The sequence below is a fragment of the Bombus vancouverensis genome, chromosome 15, assembly GCF_051014615.1.
Source record: "Bombus vancouverensis nearcticus chromosome 15, iyBomVanc1_principal, whole genome shotgun sequence".
NCBI classification, from domain to species: domain Eukaryota; kingdom Metazoa; phylum Arthropoda; class Insecta; order Hymenoptera; family Apidae; genus Bombus; species Bombus vancouverensis.
Window position 1 is genome coordinate 974,436 of NC_134925.1, and position 24,676 is coordinate 999,111.

The 24,676-nt window shown below is 36.8% G+C and overlaps 4 protein-coding genes across 5 annotated transcripts; all 4 read left to right on the plus strand.

Annotated features, from left to right (window-relative positions):
• Positions 1–39: 39 nt before the first annotated feature.
• Positions 40–7,179, plus strand: sp3 (phosphatidylinositide phosphatase spermathreecae). Of its 2 annotated transcripts, XM_033347691.2 has the most exons (13): positions 40–268; positions 721–1,097; positions 1,181–1,444; positions 1,516–1,670; positions 1,752–1,924; positions 1,981–2,173; positions 2,250–2,577; positions 2,694–2,764; positions 3,098–3,322; positions 3,664–3,885; positions 3,992–4,305; positions 4,396–4,605; positions 4,751–7,179. In XM_033347691.2, the coding sequence occupies exons 1-13, from the start codon at positions 172–174 to the stop codon at positions 5,704–5,706; spliced, it is 3,585 nt and encodes a 1,194-aa protein (XP_033203582.2). In that variant the 5' UTR covers positions 40–171; the 3' UTR covers positions 5,707–7,179. The 2 variants fall into 2 exon arrangements, with proteins under 2 accessions (XP_033203582.2, XP_033203583.2); XM_033347692.2 differs by lacking the exon at positions 3,098–3,322 and having other exon boundaries at positions 41–268.
• Positions 7,180–9,165: 1,986 nt separating this feature from the next.
• LOC117164540 (rRNA N(6)-adenosine-methyltransferase ZCCHC4) lies at positions 9,166–11,414 on the plus strand. Its single transcript, XM_033347693.2, has 4 exons — positions 9,166–9,425; positions 9,525–10,078; positions 10,169–10,868; positions 10,937–11,414. The coding sequence occupies exons 1-4, from the start codon at positions 9,377–9,379 to the stop codon at positions 11,299–11,301; spliced, it is 1,668 nt and encodes a 555-aa protein (XP_033203584.1). The 5' UTR covers positions 9,166–9,376; the 3' UTR covers positions 11,302–11,414.
• Positions 11,415–11,743: 329 nt separating this feature from the next.
• On the plus strand, positions 11,744–13,738 carry HtrA2 (HTRA2-related serine protease). The gene is made up of 7 exons (XM_033347695.2): positions 11,744–12,154; positions 12,236–12,359; positions 12,455–12,541; positions 12,621–12,815; positions 12,881–13,031; positions 13,113–13,281; positions 13,378–13,738. Exons 1-7 carry the CDS (start codon positions 11,766–11,768, stop codon positions 13,538–13,540), a joined length of 1,278 nt encoding a protein of 425 aa, XP_033203586.1. The 5' UTR covers positions 11,744–11,765; the 3' UTR covers positions 13,541–13,738.
• Positions 13,739–16,570: 2,832 nt separating this feature from the next.
• Positions 16,571–19,359, plus strand: LOC117164542 (uncharacterized). Its single transcript, XM_033347696.2, has 2 exons — positions 16,571–16,663; positions 17,728–19,359. Exons 1-2 carry the CDS (start codon positions 16,652–16,654, stop codon positions 18,991–18,993), a joined length of 1,278 nt encoding a protein of 425 aa, XP_033203587.2. The 5' UTR covers positions 16,571–16,651; the 3' UTR covers positions 18,994–19,359.
• Positions 19,360–24,676: the final 5,317 nt, after the last annotated feature.

Here is a 24,676-nt window from a genome sequence, read left to right on the forward strand (position 1 = left end):
GCCATCTACTCTGATCGAAAATATAGTCGACGAAACCAGTCTATTGTCAGTTTCATATAGTCTCATGTACGAGCAAAATGGCGAAGTGTCCGTTATAGGCGGACTTTTGTTCAGGGAGTTGGCATTCCACATGCTGCGTAGAAATTGTTGTACAGTAAGAAAGTCGGAAGCATGGAATTGTTCCGTACCGACACGCATTTCATTTTTGTGAAAGAGAGGCACAGCCTATGGTGTGACAAGTACACCGGAGAGTTTTCCGCTAAATCGGGTGGGTACATGGTTCTCATTTGACAGGAGCGTATATACATACATTCCTGTCAAGTGTACGATACACATTGCGATTCTCGGTTCACTGTTCTTATTCAAAACACCTTTCATTCTCCACGAAGCTTAATCGAAATGATTTCCCATAATTCTCATTTATGAATTCAATTTCGTAACAGTACTTGATGAAATGGGAGTTTTATATTGGACCATAATTAAATTAACGTTATTGAAATAATGCAAAGCGATAGAAAGCCTTAAAGACCTTAAAGACTGTTCTGCGCATGAGATTTTACAATAACAACAAATTATGATTTATATAAACATCTGGAAGTCATGGTTTAATTAATGCATTTAAATGCAACATAATAATGCATTATAATATTATGTTTCAAGCCAAGTATCTCTTTGCATTGATATTTTTATGAAATTTTACCAGTTGTAAATTATTTGCAGATTGGGAATGGGCATCTCCAAAAGATTTGGAATGTCTTGGAATATTTTATGGAATTGTAGGGAAAATAGAACAACCATGCGTATTGGAACCTCGTTTAATGTTGATCAAAGAAGTTTCACCAGCTGGAGAGTTATATGGAGGTCATATTATATATAAGGTCAAATCAATTGCATTTTTGCATCTTGGCAGTGAAAATAATGATATTGGACTTCTGCCATGTAAGAAACATCAGAATTTGCCAAAGAAAAGAAGTCAAGGTGGCCTGTTTGATGTGCCACAGAAGGCAGCCTTTGCCAAAACATGGGGAACTATTAAAAGTGCTACAAACACAATAAAAAATACTACTCAACACGCAGCTGCACTTGCAACATCTCAAGTAGGTTTCCCTATGGGTAACTAGAAATAAAGAAATCATTTATACAAAGGAAGATGATTTTGCATTGACAAGAATGTTTGCAGGTAAAATCCACAGTAAGTAAACGAAGCATTGTTAAAGACAAGGAGAGATTTGAGAAGAGAATCCTGGAGGAGTTAAATAAAATTTTCACCGAAACCGACTCCTTTTATTTCTGTCAAACTGGTGATATCACAAATAGCTTGCAGAGGCTTTGTGTCACAGACTCACAGTGGAATGAGGAACAACAGAATAAACCACTTTGGCAAAGAGTGGATGATAGATTTTTTTGGAATAAACACATGTTACAGGATATAATTAATTTAAAAGTTAGGATTCTTCTAAATTTAATTGGTTTTTGTTACATATTTATTATTAAGAAAATATTTCATTTTTGTAGACAGACAAAGCAAACTCATGGATATTACCAGTTATTCAGGGATATGTGCAAATAGAGAAGTGTAAAGTAGAAGTGGGCATCGATGAACAGCCACACCATGAAACTTTCAATTTGGCAATAATATCGAGGAGAAGTAGATTTCGTGCAGGAACGAGGTAGTTATATATTTTTCTTATTTCTTATTTTTCCAATGAGTAATTTATTTGGAAAAATCTTATCTTTTTACCATTATAAAGATATAAACGACGTGGTGTGGACGATGAAGGAAAATGCGCAAACTATGTAGAAACAGAGCAATTAGTTTGGTACCATGATCACCAAGTATCCTTTGTCCAAGTACGAGGCAGTGTACCTGTATACTGGTCTCAACCTGGCTATAAATACAAGCCTCCACCACGAATAGATAGAGGTAACTAATAAGAAATTTCATCTAAATGTTAACAATAATAATTTTCAATCCTCTAGATGAAGCAGAAACGCAGATTGCGTTCGAGAAACACTTTACTGAAGAACTAGGGTTGTACGGCCCAATTTGTATCATGAATCTTGTAGAGCAAACTGGCAAGGAGAAGATAATTTGGGAAGCCTATAGTAACCATGTACTAAATTATAATCATCCAGATATAACATATACAACTTTCGATTTTCATGAATATTGGTAAGCAGTTAGAAAGATTTGAGCTAGTGAATTATTAAAAATCATCGCTAATGTTTTTTTTTTATATCTAACACAGTCGAGGGATGCATTTTGAAAATGTGTCTATCCTGGTCAGTGCATTAGCTGCGGTATTGTCAGACATAGGGTACTGTTGGCGCGACAAGCAAGGCACAATATGCATGCAGAAAGGAGTGTTTCGGGTGAATTGCATAGATTGTTTAGATAGAACGAATGTGGTGCAAACTGCTTTAGGTAAAGCTGTAATGGAAATGCAGTTTTCAAAGCTAGGACTAATACCGCCGGACGGAACGTTACCGACAAATATCCGACAAACGTTTCAGTTGCTTTGGGCGAATAATGGCGACATTATCAGTAAACAATATGCCGGTACAAACGCCCTCAAGGTTCGTACCTCACGTAGAAAACACGTTGATTTTACTCTTACCATTACGAATTAACCATAAGCAAAATCTAAAGATGGTTGAACTTCTATGATAGTAGTTTATTTTATTACTTATAGGGAGATTACACAAGAACAGGGGAAAGAAAGTTTACTGGTTTAATGAAAGATGGCATGAATTCTGCGAACAGGTACAATTGGATCAGAATTATGACATACTACTCGTCACATTGCAATAGAATACCATTCTCATTCACATATCCTACACGATACATCATTTTACGATTATCGTCCATTATTCAAGATATCTCGCGAACATACAAGCTGTTAGGTGTTGTAATTTCTTAGAACGAATAAAGTCTTACAGGCTATTACTATCGTCGTTAGATATCAATAACACTTAATGTCTTCTTTCTTTCTTTATTTTTTTCTTTTTTTTTTCTTTAAGCCAAATCATCGCTTAAGTATTGACATATCTTATACGTACATACGATCCTTGACACTATCCTTTCATTTTCCCATAGATATTTTCAGCAACACTTTATGGATGACATGCGTCAAGCGGCGATAGATACCTTGCTAGGGAACCCTATCGATGTTAATCAACTGAACACCGATTGGTCGCACTATTTAGACATCCTTGACAATTGCTGCCTTGAGCTAATACCCGTGAAACCACCAAACATAGAGCTTCAACTTGCTACTTATCCTGACATTCTCTATGCCAGTGCTATGTATGATTTGGCAAGGTTCGTTCTTGGCTTTGGGTTGAAAGTTTTTCGCTCGAGCAATAAATAAAGTGTGTTATTTTGAAAACAATAAACCAGTTGTTGCTTTATAAAAAAAGACGATACAAGACGATATTTTAAACTCGAACTGTGACTCCATACGTTATAATCAGTTTAACGTTACGTTGAATTTTCTTTTTCTTTTTTTGCATGGTGGGTTGCTTTTCAGTTTATCTTAATAACCCTGAGTGGAACTCCTGCTCCCTTTATGACAGTGTCCTATCATCATTTTTTATTTCAATTCTGTTTTACTTTTTTATGTAGCTTTAAAGCAAGTGTTTAGGAGACCCGTGTACTTTCAGATACTATTTAAATCGCTTCAAGGATGTCTATAGGCAGGCCACGATCGATATGATGTTAGGAAACTCGGTGAACGAAGAAGTATTTCAAGAGCGTACAGAAGAAGAAGATAATGCTGCTACAGCGATTCATGTAAAATTGCTGATAGAGGATTGCAAGAAGCTACTTATACCCGATCCAGAAGTTATTTTAGGCAGTTGGGGTCTCATAGACGCTGACCCTGTGTATGTTAGATGTTCAGCTTTCTATTTGTTTCTTCTTTTTTCTTTCTTTTTCATTTTTATAATACATAAGGATTGTTTTCTCTTATAATTTATTCCATTTTAACAGAACTGGTGACTTAACAGAGACAGAAATGGACACTATTCTAATATTAACACGGGATAGTTATTATGTAGCTGATTATGACGATCAAATCGACAAAGTCACAAATTACCAAAGAGTTCCACTCGAAGACATTATACTGATCGAGTTTGGCCAGCCAGAGAGCACTGTCTCCCTTTTTAAAAATAAGCATTTCCACTGCATTAGAATAAATTACAAAATGGCCAACGAGTACGGTTACTTTCACATGTTCCGCAGTACAAATTTACGATTTTTCAATAACATGGCTGTTGTTATAAAGACAGAGGAAGAAAGTATAGGTAGGATATAATTTCAAATATGATCTATCATATTCATATCTGGATCTATGACAATTAATTTTGGCTACTACGTTAATTCGTATATTTCAGAGTCTTTAAGATCAATTTGCGAGGCTATCTCTGTGGCGATGGAGATAGCCGGTTTACCAAAGATTCCTATAGCAATGAACGTCACGTTAGATAGACGAAAGAGTAAAATAGTAAATAACAGGGGAACCACGGGTCTACTGGACATTTCGTCATTCCCAGAATTGACTAGAAATGTTTCAGAGACACAGTTACTAGCTCTTAAAAGCGCAGGTACGTTCCTAACAAAAGAATCTGGCTTTCGAACAATTAATAATTGTTAGTTAAACTAGATCAGATTTCATTTATAAATATATATTTAAAGTAAACGTTGAAGTAATAACTAGCAATAATTGCAAAATGCGTTATGTAATTGTAGGAACGAAAGCTTTAAGCAACATGACGGAGCAATTTAGCAAACTAAATAAGTTAAGTCATAGCTTTAGCGCTAGGAAACCAATTGACATAGCAAGAAGCATAGGTAGAAGGTCTGAAGCACCTCTGAAACCGACATTCACCGTTGGGAGTAGAGACATCTCAGGCAATGCGCAAGGGAAACGTAGCAGTGGCAGTAGCAGTAGTGACGACGAGGACATTGACGTTCCTCCTGTTTCTTTCGAAAAGCCAGAAAATTTCAGTCACAATAAGAATCTAATGGAGGCGTATACTCCATCTATTGGTATCATAATGGGTGTTAAAAACACGGACGTAGTGGAACCTCGTGAGAATAATGAAGACCAAGATTTTTCTATACGACCTAATAAATTCTCTGAACAGACTTCCGATAAGGAAGTCTTACGCGTGCCAGAATCTGGCTCTGGTACTAGTACTCTTAGTGCTTCTCCTCAAAAGACGCCTGAAATAACTATACAAAATGTAACTGAGGACAAAGAAAGAATGTTGCCACCATTAACATTGAATCTGTCCAAAAACATCAGTCATTCGACTGGAGAGGTTGATAGTAAGCTGACACTCAGCAATATAAATGGAAACAAATTGCAGACTGAGAATAGATTGCAGGATAAGAAAAGGTCCACATCTGAGCAAGATTTAAGTCTAAATATTACATCTTCTCAGAGTGAGTCTGCTTTGAAGTCAATGAAGACTAACATAATAAATGCAGCAAGTCCTGTGGCATCTACTTCCAAAGATATCTTGTCACCTTTCTCAAAATTCGCTAAAGGTGTGCAGACTTTAGGGGCAAATTTGGATCCTAGAAAGCTAAAGACAGGACAGGTAGGATTACAGAGAAATCTCTCAGATCATCACGTAGAACAGCAACGAAAATTGCAAGAGAGATGGGGTTCATGTCAATCCAAGCTAATAGCTTTATAACTTTTCGAACATAGTTCGAAGTCTGAATGTCTAGTAGCGAGTAAACAATTAAAACCCACATAATTTAGAGACACTTTTGCATAAAGGATTTTTAAATAATCATTTTGTTATTTGTTAGCATCTTTTAATTCAGAGAATCGGTTCGAACATCTTGGTGCGCGTGTCTGAATATTTTCCATCATTTCTTAAACCTCAATTATTGCCATCCTGCTAATAAAAGCTTCGTGCAAAAGAAACATGAGACGATTAATCGATAAGATACTCTCTATATATTCTTACGCGTGGAGAAACTCACAAATTACTTTCCAGAGTACAATGTGGTCAATATTTAATCTGCATCAAATCTATTTGTGCGTATCTACTTACAAACAAATTTTCTATTACTCTACATCGATGAAAGCCTACACGAACTGATTGTTACCTATTTTCAATATGCTTCCGGCGTATTTATACGAAATTTTCATCGCGATAGCCTTTTTATGGATTTTACCAAACGACTCCTAGTATTGCATTTAGACATTAGAGATTGTGAATTTATCAAAAAAAAAAAAAAAAAAAAAAAAAAAAGGAAAAGGAAAAGAAAAAAGAAGAAGAAAAAAGGAAAAGACACGTACGTGCTTATACAATGAAATTTAATCCCAGCATTCTTTGAAGCCTTAACGCCTGCTGCATAAACAAATTTTTTAATGGTTTTATTTATTTGTAATATATGTTGTAGACTTTCCGTTTTCTAAATTTCTGGAGCCACGTGTGCAAACGACGTTTGTGTGATGACTTGTAAACATTCGTAAACCGAAAATCTGTTTATGCAGTAAGTTAAATGAAGAAGCTTTGTAGTCAATTATGTACATATATACGAAGAATTACTTAACATTAGCAGTTTAATGAAACAACGTTGTGATTGCTGATTAAAATGTAACAGCAAGATGAATTTGGGAAAGACGTTTTGATGTGCAAAAACCTAGTAATTATTAATTATTATAAAGTCTAGACGTAGACATTCGACGATAACAGTGGGTAAACTCTTACAATTCCAAATATGATTAAGTTCAAGAATTATTTTGGATATAGAAAGGAAAGGAAAAAGTGCTTTGTTGACGATCCATTTTTTTCTGTATATAATTTCATAACAATTGAAACATACAAGACGTTCCAGAAAAAAGGAACAATCATAGTATTCATATACATGCACATTTGCAGTATTATGTATATTACATTTAATAAATAATAGGAAGGAGAGTTGCATATATATGGATATGTAGACGATAAAGCAAAAGCAGGTACACGTTGTTATTTAATACTAATCTATGTACGATGATTTATATATATATATATATACAGGGTGGTTGGTAACTGGTAGTACAAGCGGAAAGGGGGTGATTCTAGGCGAAAAAAGAAGTCGAAAATATAGAATAAAAAAATTTTTTTTTTTAATTTTTCCATAGAGACAACGATCTACAGTGAGATCCGTTATAACGTCGATTTTCTCGAAAACAAAGCCTCAAACGAAAAATTTTTATTCTATATTTTCGACTTCTTTTTTCGCGTAGAATCACCCCCTTTCCGCTTGTACCAACAGTTACCAACCACCCTGTATATACATAATATATGTATATATAGACCAAATAACACGAGTTACAAATCTAGGTGGCTATTTCCTTGTGTGTACATACGAATAATTCAATTTAGTGTAATAATATTCTGTAAACATGTATTCATAGTTGCACTGACACGTTAGTAGAAGTATTACAAGGTAAGAGTTTTTTTAGTGAATGTTTTTTCCCAACTGCAAACGGATAGTCTGTGATATATAATCTAGCAGAATGAACACAACCTAAAATGATTAGAAGAAAGAAAGGAAAAAGGGAAAGAAAAGAAAAACAAAAAGAAAATCGTGAAAATATAAGGATGTGTCGATTCTGTAGATTCTTTAGAGATGCTTTAAAACGAATATAAAAGACAAAACTGTTTTCACTTGTTCTAACAAAATTCAATACACGAATCTTATTCTGATTTATTAATTCTATGTATATATACATAGACCAGCTTATTTTTAATATAATTTTAACGATCCACGAGATATTTATTTATCGATACAGTATTAGAAAGAAAAGAATTACTGATGGAAATGGAAAATTTATATATTTTTTTGTTCCCTTTTTCGTATTAATACGTATATACCTATGGTCCAATTGAAATTAGACATTCAAATATTGTAATATAATATATTATTATCTGTATTTTTATGACAGGACATTACAAACAATCATGACAAAACAACGCACGAAGATATTTATATAGCCTGTAGAGGCTTAAATTGCCTTATGTATATGTAATACATACATATAAACGTATACAGAATATTTTGTTTGACTAAAAAGGGTAGAATGTCTCACAAAGGATTAAAGTTATCAAAAAATTGTTTTAGCAAAAATGGGCATTCTATGGTGCAAATTACATTTTTGCATGTGGACTAGTGGAGTAGTTCATTATTTTAAATGGAACCGTGTATTTCATAATATATTAATCGATCCATCTCGGAATTTCCTATAAGAAAAGTATTAGCTTACTTACATTGGAAAACTATTAATTTATAAGATGTTTATGGATGTTGACTTTAATTTGTAAAAATTAACGTATGAGAGACAGGGAGAAACAAAATACCTTTTTATAAGGAATGTCGAGATTAATGTATTATTAAAAAATATATAGTTCCATTTAAAACAGTGAAGTTGACTTTAAAATCTTCCGTATTACTCGATGTGCAAAAGATAATCTAGACCACATGCTGTCCCCCCTTCGAAGCAAGTAACCTTTGTCAAAACATTTTTTTGATAACTTTAACCTCCCGTGAGATATTCTACCATTTTCGGTTAAACGAAACAGCCTGTATGTGTGTGCGTGTATGTGATACAGCAAACACCATAGCAATTGTAGGAAAAATGTTATAATAAAATATAAATAACTCGAACTAACGCCTTTTTATTCCACTTAAAGTGAAACTCTTTTAAGTATTAAACAAATATTTTTCTAAATATATTATGATTTGTTAAGCTGTAATTTTCGTTTAAACTCTGTTCTTAATATAAAGGGAAAATTAAAAAAAAATCATTCAGCAATTAAATTATTAGGTCACGGACAATAGCCATGTATACTCAATATCTTATTCCACGTCGAATGAAATAATTTTTCTATTTAAAATAAAACAATTTCTTCGTAATTTTATACGTACATTGAAGTAGCATGTATTCTGCATTAATCCAAACAATCCGGGTCCTTTCTTTAATCCAACTTTATGATCAATTCTCCAAAAAGTGATTCATCACATATACTGCTAGCGATCATTAGCCAAATTCATTTGAACTATTCGCGAAAGACGCTGCGTTTAAAATAATTTCGATAATCGTAAGCGGCACTCGAATTGAGTCGACAATCGATTAACTTCATGTTGCTGTTGCTATGCAAACCACATGGTATATTTTGTTTTCACGTGAGCAAATGCTTCGCGCATGGTTTCTGAGATGACAACTCTTACAAATAAATATTTTATTGTGTAATAAATAAGTATTTACGCAAGCAAGCATGGTTAATCTTTCTTCTTATAACAGATATTGACGCGAATAAACGTTTTTAAATTGCTCCGCAACTATAATTTTGATAAATATCGAGCATGGAATGCTTTTGGTCCGACTTGAGTAAACATCCTCAATGTCCACATGGTGATTTTTCGTTAAGATTTCTTATATTATAAAGTAATAGCGCGAAATTGTAGAAAAAATATTTTTATAAGATTATACTATGATATTCTGTTTATGCAGGACCAACTTTATTATTTGGCACGCATGAAAATGGCAAATTGAAGAAGTTTTATGTATGTGCAGCTTGCCGCGAGAGAAAGATGTGTAAATTTTATTTAAGAGAGGGAGAAAAATTAACAAAACATCAAGCGGCTAAATGGGAACAAGAGAGGAAACAGTTTATGTCTCGTTATCATCACAGGCAATTATATGTACGTTTTAATGATATAATGTCGGTACCGCCTGAGAGCAGGTGTTACTGTTATACTTGTGAACAATTGATATCTAAAACTGAGAAAGATGTGATGAAAAAACACAAAAATCATGATATAAGAGAAGGTCTTACAGATTATCAGATAAGGCACCCAACAGAAATTTTAAAACCATTAGAAAATTCTAGGCAAGAAGCTCAATATTTCTTCACAAAACAATCAACAGAGGACATAGCAAATATACTTGTGAAATTAGGAGCAAAGCAAATTCTTTGTATCGGTACTCCGAAAATTCATGAATATATTCTGGAAAATCACGAAGACACAATGTCCACGCTTTTATTGGATTTTGATGGAAGATTCGTAAGTTTGTTAAGAAATTTGTGAAATTATGGCAGTAATGTCTAAACAAACTGTATAAGCTTAATACTGTGCTTTTTTTTTTACTTGTAGCATAATTTTTTTGGACCACTCAATTATTGTTGGTATAATCTGTTAAATAATCATTTTTTTAATGAAACCGCTGTCCATGTGTTTAAAGACTTTCTTATGCAAGGTGGGGGAAAGGGCACATACTTAGTATGCGATCCACCATTTGGTAGTAGGGTGGAACCAATGTCTTGGACTATAAAAAGAATCTCTGATCTTCATAAAAAGTGGAATAACATAGAGGATGAAGAGAATTGTTTAAGAATTATGTTCATATTCCCATATTTTATGGAATCTATAATGAAACAAAAGAGTAATCCACCTGGTGTACCAGGAGGTCTGAAGGACCTGAAAATGACTGATTACAAAGTATCTTATGATAATCATCCGTTATTTATAACAGACTCCAATGCTACAAAGTCACCGTCGCCTATTAGAATTTTTACAAATGTACCGTTAAACTTAGTTGAACTTCCAAAATCGAATGGTTATAGATATTGTAAAAAATGTCAGAAGTGGGTTGCTAAAGAGAATAAGCATTGCAAAAAATGTCAAGAGTGTACCTCGAAAAATGGCCTCACATATAAACACTGTGATATATGCAAACGATGTGTAAAACCTTATTGGAAACATTGCATAACATGTAAAAGATGTGTCGTAACGAAACATTTATGTGGCCAAAAGCCGAAAGTTACCGGAAAATGTTTAAAGTGTAATGAAGCTGGTATGTAATTTTTATTTTTGTAACGAACGTAATGGAACTATATATGAGGCTTGTTTTATTATTTGTAGGTCATACTGAGAAAGAATGTGATACGAGTGAAGAAATTCATGCAGACACAGTGGCGGAGACTAAGAAAACTGAAAAACGCAAGGCTAGTGACGAAAAAGAGGTGATCAATAACGTTAAAAAGAAGAAAGTAAACGATTCGCGTGAATCCGGAGAAAAGAAGAAAGAACCAATAATTGAAAATATTAAAAAAGCAGCGGAAAGTTCGGAGAAAAAAGGAACGAAGAGAAAAGTAACAACGGAGTTTAAAGTAAAAGCTTCGAAAAAGTCTCAACTGTTGAAGATGCATAAAAAAATTAAAAAGTTACAGAGTAAGCCAAACGGCGTTGTAAGTAGAAAGAAAAGAACAAAGAAACAACAAACATAGTACGATTATCATAAACGGATGTTACAAATCATTTTCTCTGTATTGTACATAAGATTTCTTATTGATGTAATATATGTGCATATACTTCAATAAAAGAAACTTGTTCAAGAAAATATGTGTTTATATGATTTGTTTGTATGATTTTTTTAATGATCCGAGCAGATCATATGATCGGCTGTATAGCCGAAGGAAAATATGAGCTACATTATGATATTGCGATTACAAATATTGTTATCGTTTCTACGATAATCTTTTGAATTTGAGTATTATACTATAAGTATAATACTTTAGGTAAAAAGGTTGTTTATTTCTGTAGGAATTGAATATCATTCATAATTTTTATGAAGGTAACTAATATTTTTGTTTGATACATTTTCATTTAGAAATCGACCTTCGCGGGATTGGTATTTGGCATTGAACAATACAACTGAAACACTCAGCTACTATTGGCTGGAAGTCAAAAAATGGCTGCCCCCCTGACACGTACATCTTGGTCCGTTTTAAAAAGAAATCAGTTCCAGTATAAACAACTCTTAACAATTTCGTTTGTGGATCGTTTTACACAATACAAATATTCGTACACGCAAGATCAGAGGTCGCGAATTTCTGACAAAACAATTAGAAATGTCTTGTTTTACACTATTTTCTTCTCCGGTTTTGGTTATATTTTGTACAAATGGAAAGAGGGTTGTCAGGACCGACTCAGCAACCTGATAAATCCGATGTTCACGATACATGCTAAACCAGTTTCTTGGGATGGAAATGACAATAGAAGTAGGTATAATTTTATAGCTGATGTGGTTGAGAAATCAGCTCCTGCAGTAGTGTACATTGAAATCCAAAACAACAAAAGGTAAATGCAGATTTCAATCTGTAAGAAGATAACTGTAACATAAGTAATCGTAATTTCCAGTAATCATTAATGAGAAAATAGATTTGATTTTCAAACAGGTAAACCGTTCAACATAAGCAATGGATCTGGTTTCATCGTTGAATCAGATGGTTTGATATTGACAAATGCTCATGTTGTTACTGCTAAGCCTAACACAACCGTCAAGGTAACTGTTGCGATATATCGAATAGTTATTGTTGTATTACAGGCATTAATATTGTACGTGTTCTTTCAGAAATTTTCATGCAACCTATTTTACAGGTACGTCTTTACGATGGAACTACTTATACCGGCGTCGTGGAAGACATCGATGTGCACAGTGATCTTGCAACTGTGCGAATTAACAAGGTTTATACATCTTCTATATGATAAAAAAAGTATACGTAATTTCATATTTTGACATCGCGATTGTCTATTTTTTGTACAGAAGAACTTACCGGTAATGAGGCTCGGTTCTTCTACAAATCTTAGACCAGGAGAATTTGTAGTGGCTATTGGATCCCCATTAGCTTTAAGTAACACAATAACGAGTGGTGTAATAAGCAGCGTAAGCAGGCATAGCCAGGAACTTGGCCTCCTTAACAAACAGATGGCCTATATACAAACAGATGCGGCAATCACTGTTAGTTTTTCATCAGCATTGTAATTTCTATGAAATATTTTTGTATTAAAAATGTTGTGCTTCAGTTTGGCAATTCAGGTGGTCCATTGGTTAATTTAGATGCAGAAGCGATTGGTATAAATGCAATGAAGGTGACATCTGGCATTTCTTTTGCGATACCCATAGACTATGCTAAAGACTTTTTGAAAAAAGCAGAAATGCGCAGGAAAGGCAAAGGTATATAATACTCGACAATAGGAAAGTGCGAAATAGAAATATTTAAGACGAAAATTTTAAAACGAGACCATATTATATTAGGTACACAATTTGCCGCAGAGAAACCAAAAACTCAATATATCGGGGTTACAATGCTCACCCTTACCCCGGATCTTTTCTACGAATTGCAAAAAAAATTGAAAGGAATTCCACACAACATCAGATATGGAGTTCTGATTTATAAAGTCATTGTAGGGTCGCCAGCACACTTGTATGTTTAAGAAATCATTACTGTCGTTGTACTCGTTGTACCGTTAAGAGCAACTATTCTATACAGAAAGAACATATGTTTGTGTAAAAATTTCAGGGGAGGTTTACAAGCTGGTGATATCGTGACGCATGTGAATGACGAAGAAGTGGAATCATCCGTCAGTATCTACAAAGCCATAGAATCGTCCAGGATTTTGAGAATGACTGTGATCAGAGGCCTAGAAGTGTTACATTTGCGAATCGAGCCGGAAGAAATTTAAATTATGCATCTAGTAGTACAATTTATTGTAACTAAAATTGAAACAGAACTGCTTCGTCTAAATATGTCATTAACGTTCTTTCTAGAATTATTTTCATTTCTTTAATTTTGTATCTATATACCATACAGTATCGCCGCGTTATTGTTTCGCGAGCCACGATCATTTATTCATTAATAAAATAAACAATATTTGACAAGATTTATTTCAATCGGCAGAGTTACCGACAGGCCGATTATTACTTTGTCTTCATTTCTTTTACTTCATATTTTCCAGTTGTCACGAAGATTGATGCCGTGACGAGGCCCTCATTATGTTATCTGATTGTCTTCTGCGTACGTGTACATGCGTTTGTACGTCGGGTGTGGTCCATTAGTATTATGTTTATGTTGTTTACGACATCAGTCGACCTCCGCAAATATGTGGCCGGATCTCGAAGAGCGTAGCGTAGGCGTGGTCCGAGTAACTTTTAGTATCCTTTTTTCTTTTTTTTTGAAAACGTTATACTGGCCGTAGCGTCTTGTTGGAATTCTTAACTACGTTTGCACTGTTGTAACATCATATAGGCGTTACATTAGTCATCATGTTATATATATACTTATATAATTCTCTTAGAAACAATAAGAACAGGCAACTTTTGAAATATTTGTAAATTAATAATGATTAACGAATAGGATGAAAAGTAATTTTGTACTAGAAATTTGTATAAAATCGTATATAGGGTATCAATGATTTGGTAAAATAAGTTAGAGTGGAATGTTTTAATAAAATTACTTTAAAAGTTGTTCCGTTGAGGTATATATGTAGTTATGCATGGTCCTTTGTCGAGTAGATTGTATTATAAAAAGAACGGGTAAGAAGAAACGAACGAGTAGTTGTTTTAGCGATACACTATACAATACAGTTCTTCCGATAATTACAATAATATAAAATCTTTAAATTTGGAGACATAATTTCTATGTGCTCGAATGTTCTATATTTGAACATATTTTCTACTTTTCAGTCACTCTTTGATGAACAAAATTGACGATAAATAAATTGACGTACCAAGCTACCTTGCGTTAGTTTCTATTTTGGTTCGAGCGTCTATCTACGATCATCACGCTTCTACATCGTTCCACTATTTTTCCTCGTTTATCTTCTTTTCGCCAGATAGTTGGAGTTTCTCGCGTACACAGGTATCTATCCTCCGATTGTTCGCGATTTTGCCGAACGTAACTCGCCTACGCGGGAGCGTTGTCACTTCCTACGTGCGTGCTTGGCGATTCTCGGTAGCTGGAGAACAAACGGCCATGAAGACGAACGAGACTCGATATCGGAGGGCTCTACAGCGACACAGCGACCAGCATCGCCTACGATTCGATGAAGTTTCATGCTGATTTTCCATCGAACGATGATCAACAGCGAGAAATTTCCTTGAGAGACCTGGCACGCTGAGAGACGTTCAAGAGAGCAGGCTCTGTTTTTCGATACAAATTGAACCGTTCTTCGTCGACAATGTTCTCTTTAATTAACATTAAAACAAGATTGAGATTTTACCGCTTTCTTCGTTTAATTTAAAATATTTAATTATTATTTTGAAACAGTCTGTATAACGTAACTTTACTAACGTAACCGTAAGATATACGTGGAACTTGAAATACTTCAAGACACCTTAAAAAACGAAGAAATTAGCGGAGTAATTAAGAGGATTAGAGAAGGCGATAATTCCTATTACTAGCGATTTAACGAGAAAAACGTTCAAAATTCGTTCAAAATTTTGGTTTTCTACCACTCTTAAAGTTGTCGATCTTTCTATAAATCGATCTTCCTATAAATAATTGTACAACTACTTAAAGATATTACTATGAATCTTCGAACTGGAAAAAACAGATGAAAAGGTCAAGGAAAAGGTCGTACTACGCAGAACCCGAGACTCGGGGATCCATTTCTGCAACTTAGCTGCAATTGCAATTCACTACAGCAAAAGCACAACGAAGCATTCTACTTGCCTTTGCTGCGTGTCGTCGTTGACACTGACAAATAATTTCTCGGACACGTTGTTGCCATTACGCTTCAGAGCCAGGATGCTCGCGATACGCAGCACAGGACAATCGGGTTCGTTCGATCATTTGTCTGGCCACGTCCGGGTCATTGTGAGTAGTAGCCTTGGCATGGCGACTTTATCGCGACAAGGGAGGATTCCCGGATAACCGGGGAAAAGGCCGCGGTAGCCGAACAATTTTATCGTGCTGTAAGATAGCAGAAGATAGCAAAGACGAGAGCCATCGAGAAACGTAATTATGTGTCCTATTACGTTTAGAAAGCTATCAATTCAAGAAGCTATCGATTCATAAAGTAGCTTGTATACGTACTTGATGAAACTGTTTAAAAAAGTACTCTACTTATAGTGTTGGAGTAAGATAAATCCAAGAATAGGTAAAAGTGTGAAACGGATTGGGTAACAAGCTACTTTTCTAAAATATTCTAATCTAACACTCGCGCTAGAATTAAAATATAATATATAGCAAAATATTGACTTTTCTTTTAACGCTAGAACCACCAAAGTAAATAGTATAACCAGTTTGTAATGTTTCTCTCAGAAGTTTTCTAGATAAAATGTTGTTTTTCTGCTTGCAGTATGTACATGTTTGCGTCACTTTCACTTTTCTTTTTCAATTTCTTTCATACAATTTTTAAAGGATGATCTCAAACAAATTCCATTCTTTTCGACAAACAATCGAGCAAAGCATTGGTATCCGCAGTCTCCGGTATCCCATTACAGAAAACGCGGATCTAGTCCTTGGCCGAAGCGATGAGAAAACGAGACGCGAGCAAATAAACGGGCAATTGATGCAGAAGAGGAGGAAGAAGAAGAAGAAGAAGAAGAAGAAGCGGAGGGCGTGGCGAAAGATGCCGGATTCCGGATCGAGGGATTCGGTGAACGGATCCGCCTGTCCTTCGACGATTCCGCTGGTTCCTGGTTCGAAGACACCGTCGCGCCGCGCCGACTCGGTCTTCCCCTCTGCCTCTGTGTATATAAGTCAAAACCAGATCGGAAGCAAGGTGCACAGCCTGAACAGTCCCTCGTAGAGCAAGGAGGTTCGCACAGGGAATACGCTAACCGATCGCACGATGCAATCACTGGTAAGTGACACCCTCTTATTATCTTCTAATCTTTTGTTAGGCGAATGATCGATTAAGTTATTATTAATTCGATGAATCATCAGATTAATCCGGCGATTAAATATGAGAGCGTTGAAATTTTCTAAAGAGAGGCTCGAGGATAGAGAATGGTTTTTTACGAGGGCTGAGCTAGTTTGTTATTGGGAAATTGTATTATTTGGATTTTCGTCGAGAGTTACGGTAATTGGGTATCGTAATACGAAGATCAACGACGCGAGGATAGAGGTTATAGCTTTTCGCTTCTGATATCTTTCTATTCATTCGTTGAATAGGGGTGGAACATGTTTTTAGATATCAGATCGTTGATATGAGAACAACGTTACAGAAATTCTGATTTCTGTTATCAACTGGTTATTATTCCTTACTATTATTATTATTAATACTTTTTTCTTTTTTTTAATGATCAATACTTAGTTATTCAGAAGATTTAATTTTTTCTGCCTAATCGCAGTTGCTTGTTAGACGTTAAAGCAGATAGACGTTAAAATTCGTCCAGTATGTAATGCTAATTCTCAGATTTTCCTTATCACTGGTGAAAATTTTCTTCGCTTATGAAACAGCAATTTTCAAATCTTTTGGAACCCTGCTATATGTTACATAATCCTGCTAACGCATGGGCAATTATAATACGATAGTACGCATATCTGAACACTCAACTATAAAAATAAGTAATAAGACTTGCAGTCTTGCAAGTTAATTTGATTAAACGGACTGCTATGTCTTTTTGTAATTAAGCCAAAGTCGAACACCTATTAGAACGCGAGTACTTGTACTGGTCGTTTTGATGATTACGTTGTTGAAAGTCAAACGACCGCTGTCGTTGTGTACGATACGTTGTGAATCTCTACAAACGTAGATATTTTCAGTTGCCAATACAAAATAATTTCGAGAAATTTGAATTATTGTGCTTTATTAGAGAGAGCGAGAAAATTCAACTGCGAGTAATCGAATATTATTAATTAAGTAAATTATTCCGATAAAATATTCCGATTCTCTCCGCTGATCGTTCACCGTTTTCTTTTCAGATTCCGCTGATGCTGGCTCTGAGCCTAGCTTCAGCAGCGCGTCTGAACCTGGTCCCGTACGCGTACTTGTCCACCCCTGTTCCAGTATTCAACCATTTCCAGAACACGCGGACAGGTGAACATGCTTACAGCTACGCTGGTGGGCCATCCGCGAAAGAAGAAATCAAAGATGCCGATGGAATTGTCCGTGGTTCCTACAGCTATGTGGACGCCAATGGAATTCTTCAATCAGCCTTCTACGTCGCCGATGAGAACGGATTCCGTGTAGCCGCGACGAATATTCCTTCGGATGAAAATTCCAACAGCGAAACGACTCACATCATCCTCGCTAGGAGCGCAGACAAAGCATCTTCGACGTTTAGTCGCAGAAGACGTAGCTTGGAGGATTCAAACCTGGATTCTAATGAAAATAATGCTAATCGGGATGGACAATCTGAGAATTTCGATAAGGATAAGGATGTCGCGCAAGATTCGTCACAGATTGTGTCGCAACCTCTGTTGTTGAGCAACGGCATTCCGCTGGCGACCTCGCATCAGAGTCAAGTTCAAGTGCATAGCAGCGCGCGGTTGGACGTGGCGGAAGGCGAGGCCAAGGCGAAACCGGTTGACCTGAAGCCGATCCTGCCGGTGCAGACCATATTGGAAGGGTTGCCAGTGCTCGCTCGCGCGCCTACCTATCACGAGAACCGCATAGAATTGCACAAGCAGTTGGGAATCGAGGGGCACAGGCCGAAAAATGCGGTTAAGATAAACCCAGAGCCACTGACCATCGTCCGATCTTCTCCGCCGGCTAATCATATTGCTTCTACCATCGTCTCTAGGGGAACTGTTGCTGCGGTGCCTGTCATCGCCGAGCAATCTATACCTGTTATCCCAGCTGCTGAAATTGGCACAGCGTCCGTAATCACGTCCATCTCTAGTCACGGTGTCACTCAGATTCATGGACCATGGAAAAGCACCGACGGAGATGTAGCTATCCCCGGTATTCCAAACGTTGTTGCTAAAGAAAGTATTCCTGTAGCTGTGGAGAAGAAGAACGTACCAATTACTACTGCTGGAATCGTTAAAGAGGCTGTTTCTGTGATACCAATTACCAAGGAAGCTGATCTGGCTACAGCTACGGTTACTACATCCGTTTCCAGTCATGGGATCAGTCAGATTCATGGCGACTCCAAGGTGAATATCGAACCTGCGTGGCTAGTTAAGGCTACACCCATTGCTCAGCTTCATCCCGTTGTCAATGTTGTACCGATTTATCTTCGTTAGATTCTTCGTCAAAATGGATGAAATAGGAAAAAGGTGTTGATCGAAACGAACTGATCCGCGAAACGAGTAGAAATTAGATCGGTCATCGGTGCTGGCGAACAGAAAGCGAGAGTGTGGATCGACGATCGATCTATGACTGATTCTACCGGCGCCTACTGCGTTTCTTTACACTTTGTCGCCTTTTCGCTCTATTTAGCGTTGGGAATCACTTTAACGATCGATCGTTCTTCGTGATTGACAATAAAAATGATTTCTCGTGCGTAAAATAGTTTTTCATTCCTGCTTTCTGATTCTTCGCATCCCTTGTCTACATCTTTCGAACGAGCTTATGTCGCAATTTGGACGTATTTCAGATCGAATTGAAAAGTTTTCCAGTTTCAAACATTTTGTATTTGTGAGTTAAAGAAAAAGAAAATGAAAAAATTAAAAATGGCTTTTTTATCTTTCTACTCCCGACAGAAATCTCAAGAGGGGAAAAAAATATTCGGATATTTAGATAAAATTCAACGAGCTGTTGAATAACCGGCCTGTTATACGTATGAAATTATAGGATTGTCTCGTTAACGAGTTAACGATCGGCTGATCGAATGACGAAAATTAAGACTCGATCGAAATATAATCTCGGGCAAGATGCGTGTAAAGTATTTAAAAATTACAAACTAAACGCGAGAAACTAGCCAATATAGAGCTGGTTTCAAGCGATATAGTGAACGTGTAAACTAACTGATAAATTATCGCACCCTGCAAAACATGTCGTCGACCGATTGGAAAATAGCAGCAGATTATCGCGTTTGCTTGTTTTTAGCGTATCGAATCAGGAAGGATTCCCTGGACGGCGCGGCGCAATGATGAAAACGTAGTGGCGCGTTTGTCACGGTCATCGTTGTTCACCGTGGGAAATGCGCCGTATACCCTTGGCCTTGAACGCTATTCAGCTTCTCATTATCCGGAATATATTACAGCATTAAAGCAGCGCGCGTGTCCAATGAAACGTCGGATTAGCCCCGGCTAACTACGAACGTCTTCCCAGTCCCTTTCTTCCTAGTTTCTCGATGAATTCCGTGGACCGTTTTCCATGCAGTCGTTGCAGGATAGGGAGAGACGAGAGACTATTATCCAACGTACTTTTATATTAAATATAAACATTTTGTATAATTTTATCAAGTAAAATTTATCAAGTTAGAGAAAGTAGAATCGAAATCGGAAACCAGTAAAAGGTATCGTAGAAACAGTTAAGTACAATTTACATTGGCATTTTCCATCCCTTGTGTCACTTTATCGCGATAAATAAGCTTGTAGCAGTGTTAGTTATCAGTCTGACTTTTCAGATGTCTGACCGCGTACCGTCGTACTCGTTTGTTCGTTTGATTTCACGTTTACGCTTTGTATATGTTAGAGCTGAGACGTAAGAGATTTACTCTGTGGAATTACATTTCGGCTCTCGATTACTTGCTGCGTGGCTATCTAAAGGAACGGCGAGGGAAGAACTTGGCGAAAACATTGGCGCAAAAGTTCGAACAGCGTGTAATAGATGTTATCCGTGAGGTTCGTACATTTAACAATACCGTTATAAAATGGAAAAGTTATTTTCGAATAAAGTTGATTTTCGAAGGAGCGATAGCGGAGGAAAGAGTCGAGCCGATGGAAAAAAGCCAAAGAATCCGGATCACCTTCCAGCCAAGTCAAGTGCACGGTCAGGGTGAAGGAACTCGAGCCAGATGAGCGGCGCGATTAGAAGCGGCTGAACGTATCTCTTAATACGTGTCGCGCTTGTCCGCGCGCGCGTGGGCGTGTCGTGACTCGTGACGAACGAGCTTCATTTTCCGATAATTCTCACATCCTTCGATCTTATTTCTCTCAATCCTATTTTTTATTTTATCAGCATATTTATTAACGCGTTATTAATAGGCCGATTTAACTTGCTATACGAACTTGCAGAAATGTAAATTGCTTTACATTTTTCGATAGATTCATCGTTAAATTATCCCAAGCAAGTTATATCGTAGTTGTGCACTATTCCATCGTGGAATAGGATTTTTACAAACGATTCAAGTAGCTACATTTTAACTTTTTTTTCGCTACTTTTTACATTGTAATTCGTTCTATCTGCTTTTATATTTGGAAATACTTATACGCTATAGTAACTTGATCGATACTTTATTCGTTTTTGTGACGCTAGAATGCAATCGATATAGGATGCAAAGGTTACGAGAGCAACGAGTTTTTACAAAATCTACAAACGAGTTGATCTCTTTACGATGATAATAATACGTTCCTCGTTATACGTATGTATCTGCGCTCGTGTAAAAAGAAACGAATATAGCAAACGAAAATGTTCAACATTAGTATCCTTAATTGAAAGAACCTGATGTAAATTACGTATGAATTTTAGCCAAGTTACATGCACTTGTTCGTAAACGTGTGAATACGTTGATAAATTATCGATCGACCTTTTACCAGATTCCAAACAAATATACATAGTACGCAGCAGAATGTTTGAACTTTTATTTTCTGATTTTGATGCTTTAGCAAGTGACGGTATTTGAATATCGTGGAACAACGTTTATCCGAATATTCGTTTTTCGCATTGGTCGCTTTATTTCGTCCTACGTGAGAACGATCTTGTGGTCGATTTTGGATGATGGCCGCGCCATATATGCAATGAAAACATTCGACGCTGCTATAGAAACGTTCCCTTGGGAGTTTCAGATAAGAAAACAATCGGTTCATCCTGCTGTAAGCTGCAACGTGTAATATGGGATGAAACGTAGGCTCTCGTGTAAAACGGAATCATCATATGTAGCATTATCTGTAGTTTGATCGTGTTTTCCAAATGATTATACCGACTCGTAATCTTGTAAAGAAATTGTAATTGTAATTGGAATGTAAGGGTGCATAGAGAATTGAAGAATGTATGGTGGAAGCAGGCGCAAACATCTAAGATAAATGACGCATGCTGCGAGACCATGAAAGAACGTAACGACTTGTAAGAAATTTGTAGCTATGTTTTGTGGTAATTGTCAGCCCTGTACCGAGAAACGATATTTCGCGTCGTTATCCTGTAGTGAAATGAAATTACGCTTAATCGCACATAGTTCTATGGTCTCCTTCCATAAAATAGTTTAAAAAAATTTGAATAATTAACTTTACGAATTACTTTGGTGTAACCCAAGTTTCTCAACACATACATGCACGTATGTTTCGTTTTATTCCCACTGTTGTGCTGTGTATAGTTTTGTATATTAGCTTTTTAAGCGGAAGGGTAGAACGGAAGAGAGCAACGTTGGCGCGCGTGTCTACGGCACGGCACGGGGCCGCCAACGATGCAACACGACGAAGGCGGAAAGGAACGACGATTCGCGCTCCAGATAATACAAACATCCAGCCAGTTTCACTGATAAAATGCTCAGCGTATGTTACGCATACGCGACCGTGACCGGATAATTCGTGGTTCGACAACGGGAAGCGTAATAACGGTGTCGTCACGAATCTTGACCTTTCGCCAAACAAGTCCCTCTTGTCTTGCAAAAAAAAAAAAAACACCTATTCAAACGCGCGCATTCAGCTGTGAATTTTTTTAAATCGTATCCTTTCCGAATAGTGTGCTGAACGACGATTCTAAGCATATTTCTGTACTTTCGAAAGAATTCGTAATTTGAAATCGAGAATAGAAATGGAATTTTAGAGCGTGAAGCGAATTCTTTCACCGAGTTGTTTCAACAGGCAAATGTTAAAGCGTAAAAGCGTAAGCGTGGACTTTAAACGAGGTTGTTCGAAATATTCATTTCTCCCTGTTTTCTCGTTTTTACTCGTCTATTTGATAATATTTCAGAACCAGAGATCTTCTAATTTCGAAAGTTAAACCACCACGGATATTTTTTACTGCATGTTATACGTTGGAAAAGTGAGACGTGCCCGTAAGAAACTTGTAGTTTTATTTAAGCAGGGATTTAGTTCTACGTTGCTGTAATAACGAGCAAGTACTCGATTTCTATTTTCGCCGAGAGATATCGCGAAGCAGGAAGTTGATCCTCGGTTCCACTTGCAATTAATCCATTATCGGAGAAGCAATATTAACTTAAAGTCGTGTTCGTGGCCCTTTCCGCCTGATAACGACGCCCACGCAATTCGTAGGAGGTGCTCGACGCGAATCCTTTCGTCGATCGAATCTGCAAGTTGGTTGGGAAACGACGTGGAGGAGCAGGATCGATCGCTTCGTCGATAGATCGCGAAACCAACCTGTCTTTCCACTTTCATACTACAAGTATACATATTTAGCCTTTCCTCGATACGGTTATACTGAAAACTTTTGAATGTTTATATTAAGATACATGTTATAGAATATTACGCTTGCGTAAATTATGACAGATATAATTTTAGCGTATATATTTATTTATTTGTTTTCAATGGAAATCGCTATTCGTTTTTTCGCTATTTCAAAGGATGCAATTCAAGATCGGTACAGTACACGATATACATGTGCGTTGTAGAGATGCGGCGATACAACGATATACGTACCAAGCAAAATAAACTTAATTCGTTTCGTAATTACACGAAATAACGCTCTTATCAAGCTCTCATCTTTGAATCGCTAAACGAAAAGACTTTGTATTCAAAGATATAATATACGTAGATATCGGAGAAAGACACCAACGACCAAGCACAAACGCAATACACATGGCACAATAGATCAGCAAAATCTGAAATCACTTTATTTCGTTTCATTTTACGCACAACATCTTTCGACGTCACCAAGTACATCGGTATAAAGTATCGCGATTAAAGTATAACGATTAAAATTGAAATTCGCACGGTCTCGTTGGACGTTTATATCGGAATTCAGTTTTTACCTTGATTTTCCAGCAGACGATCGTGCAAATCGATTAGATAACGCTAAACAACCCTGTAATTAGGCTTGCGGAGGTGGAACAGCGATAAACAGAGAGAATGCACGACTGCCGTGAACTCGATCGTGAGTCTAGTCTCGTGTACGATCGTGTGTACTACAAGGAAGAACTAACGTCCGAACCGAGATCACCATTTGCTGATTGGCCGACTATCCAGGCGAACTTTTCTTCACCGCCGACCACGTTTAGAAGCCCCTAACTCGATAAACCACAAGGCTGTATCTAGCCTGTTCGCCGATCAATTGAGATCCATCGATCTCACGCTTCTTCCTTTTACTTTGAATGTTAACTCGACGTTCACGTCCAAACCAGTAAGACGAATTTTTCCTGCTTTCTTTTATTATTTACACGCAAACGTTCACTTTGGTATTTGCATTATCGGAAACAAACGAACGAGCGATGCAACTAAAAGGAGCAACATTCCTTCGACACCGTGTTACGATAAACCTTTCGAACCCTTTCCCATTCTTCGGGCGGCTCGCGGCTCAAAAAAATGACTATACTTACGCAAGAGGAACGCAGCAGTAATATTTATACGCCGCAGTAAAACCTTTTACGGTGGGATGAACTTTTTTCTTTTTTCCTTTTTTTTTTTTTGTTGCTCGTTTCCCTTTGGAGTCGACGTCGATTTTGGCCGATTACGAATACGAATACCGAATACGAATCGATCAGCGGTTTCTGCACAGGCACAGAAGCCGGATGGCCACGTCGAAAAACCGGCTGATTTACGGGAAGACCGGTACAACAACGCTGGTCGTACGAATATTTTTCGACGA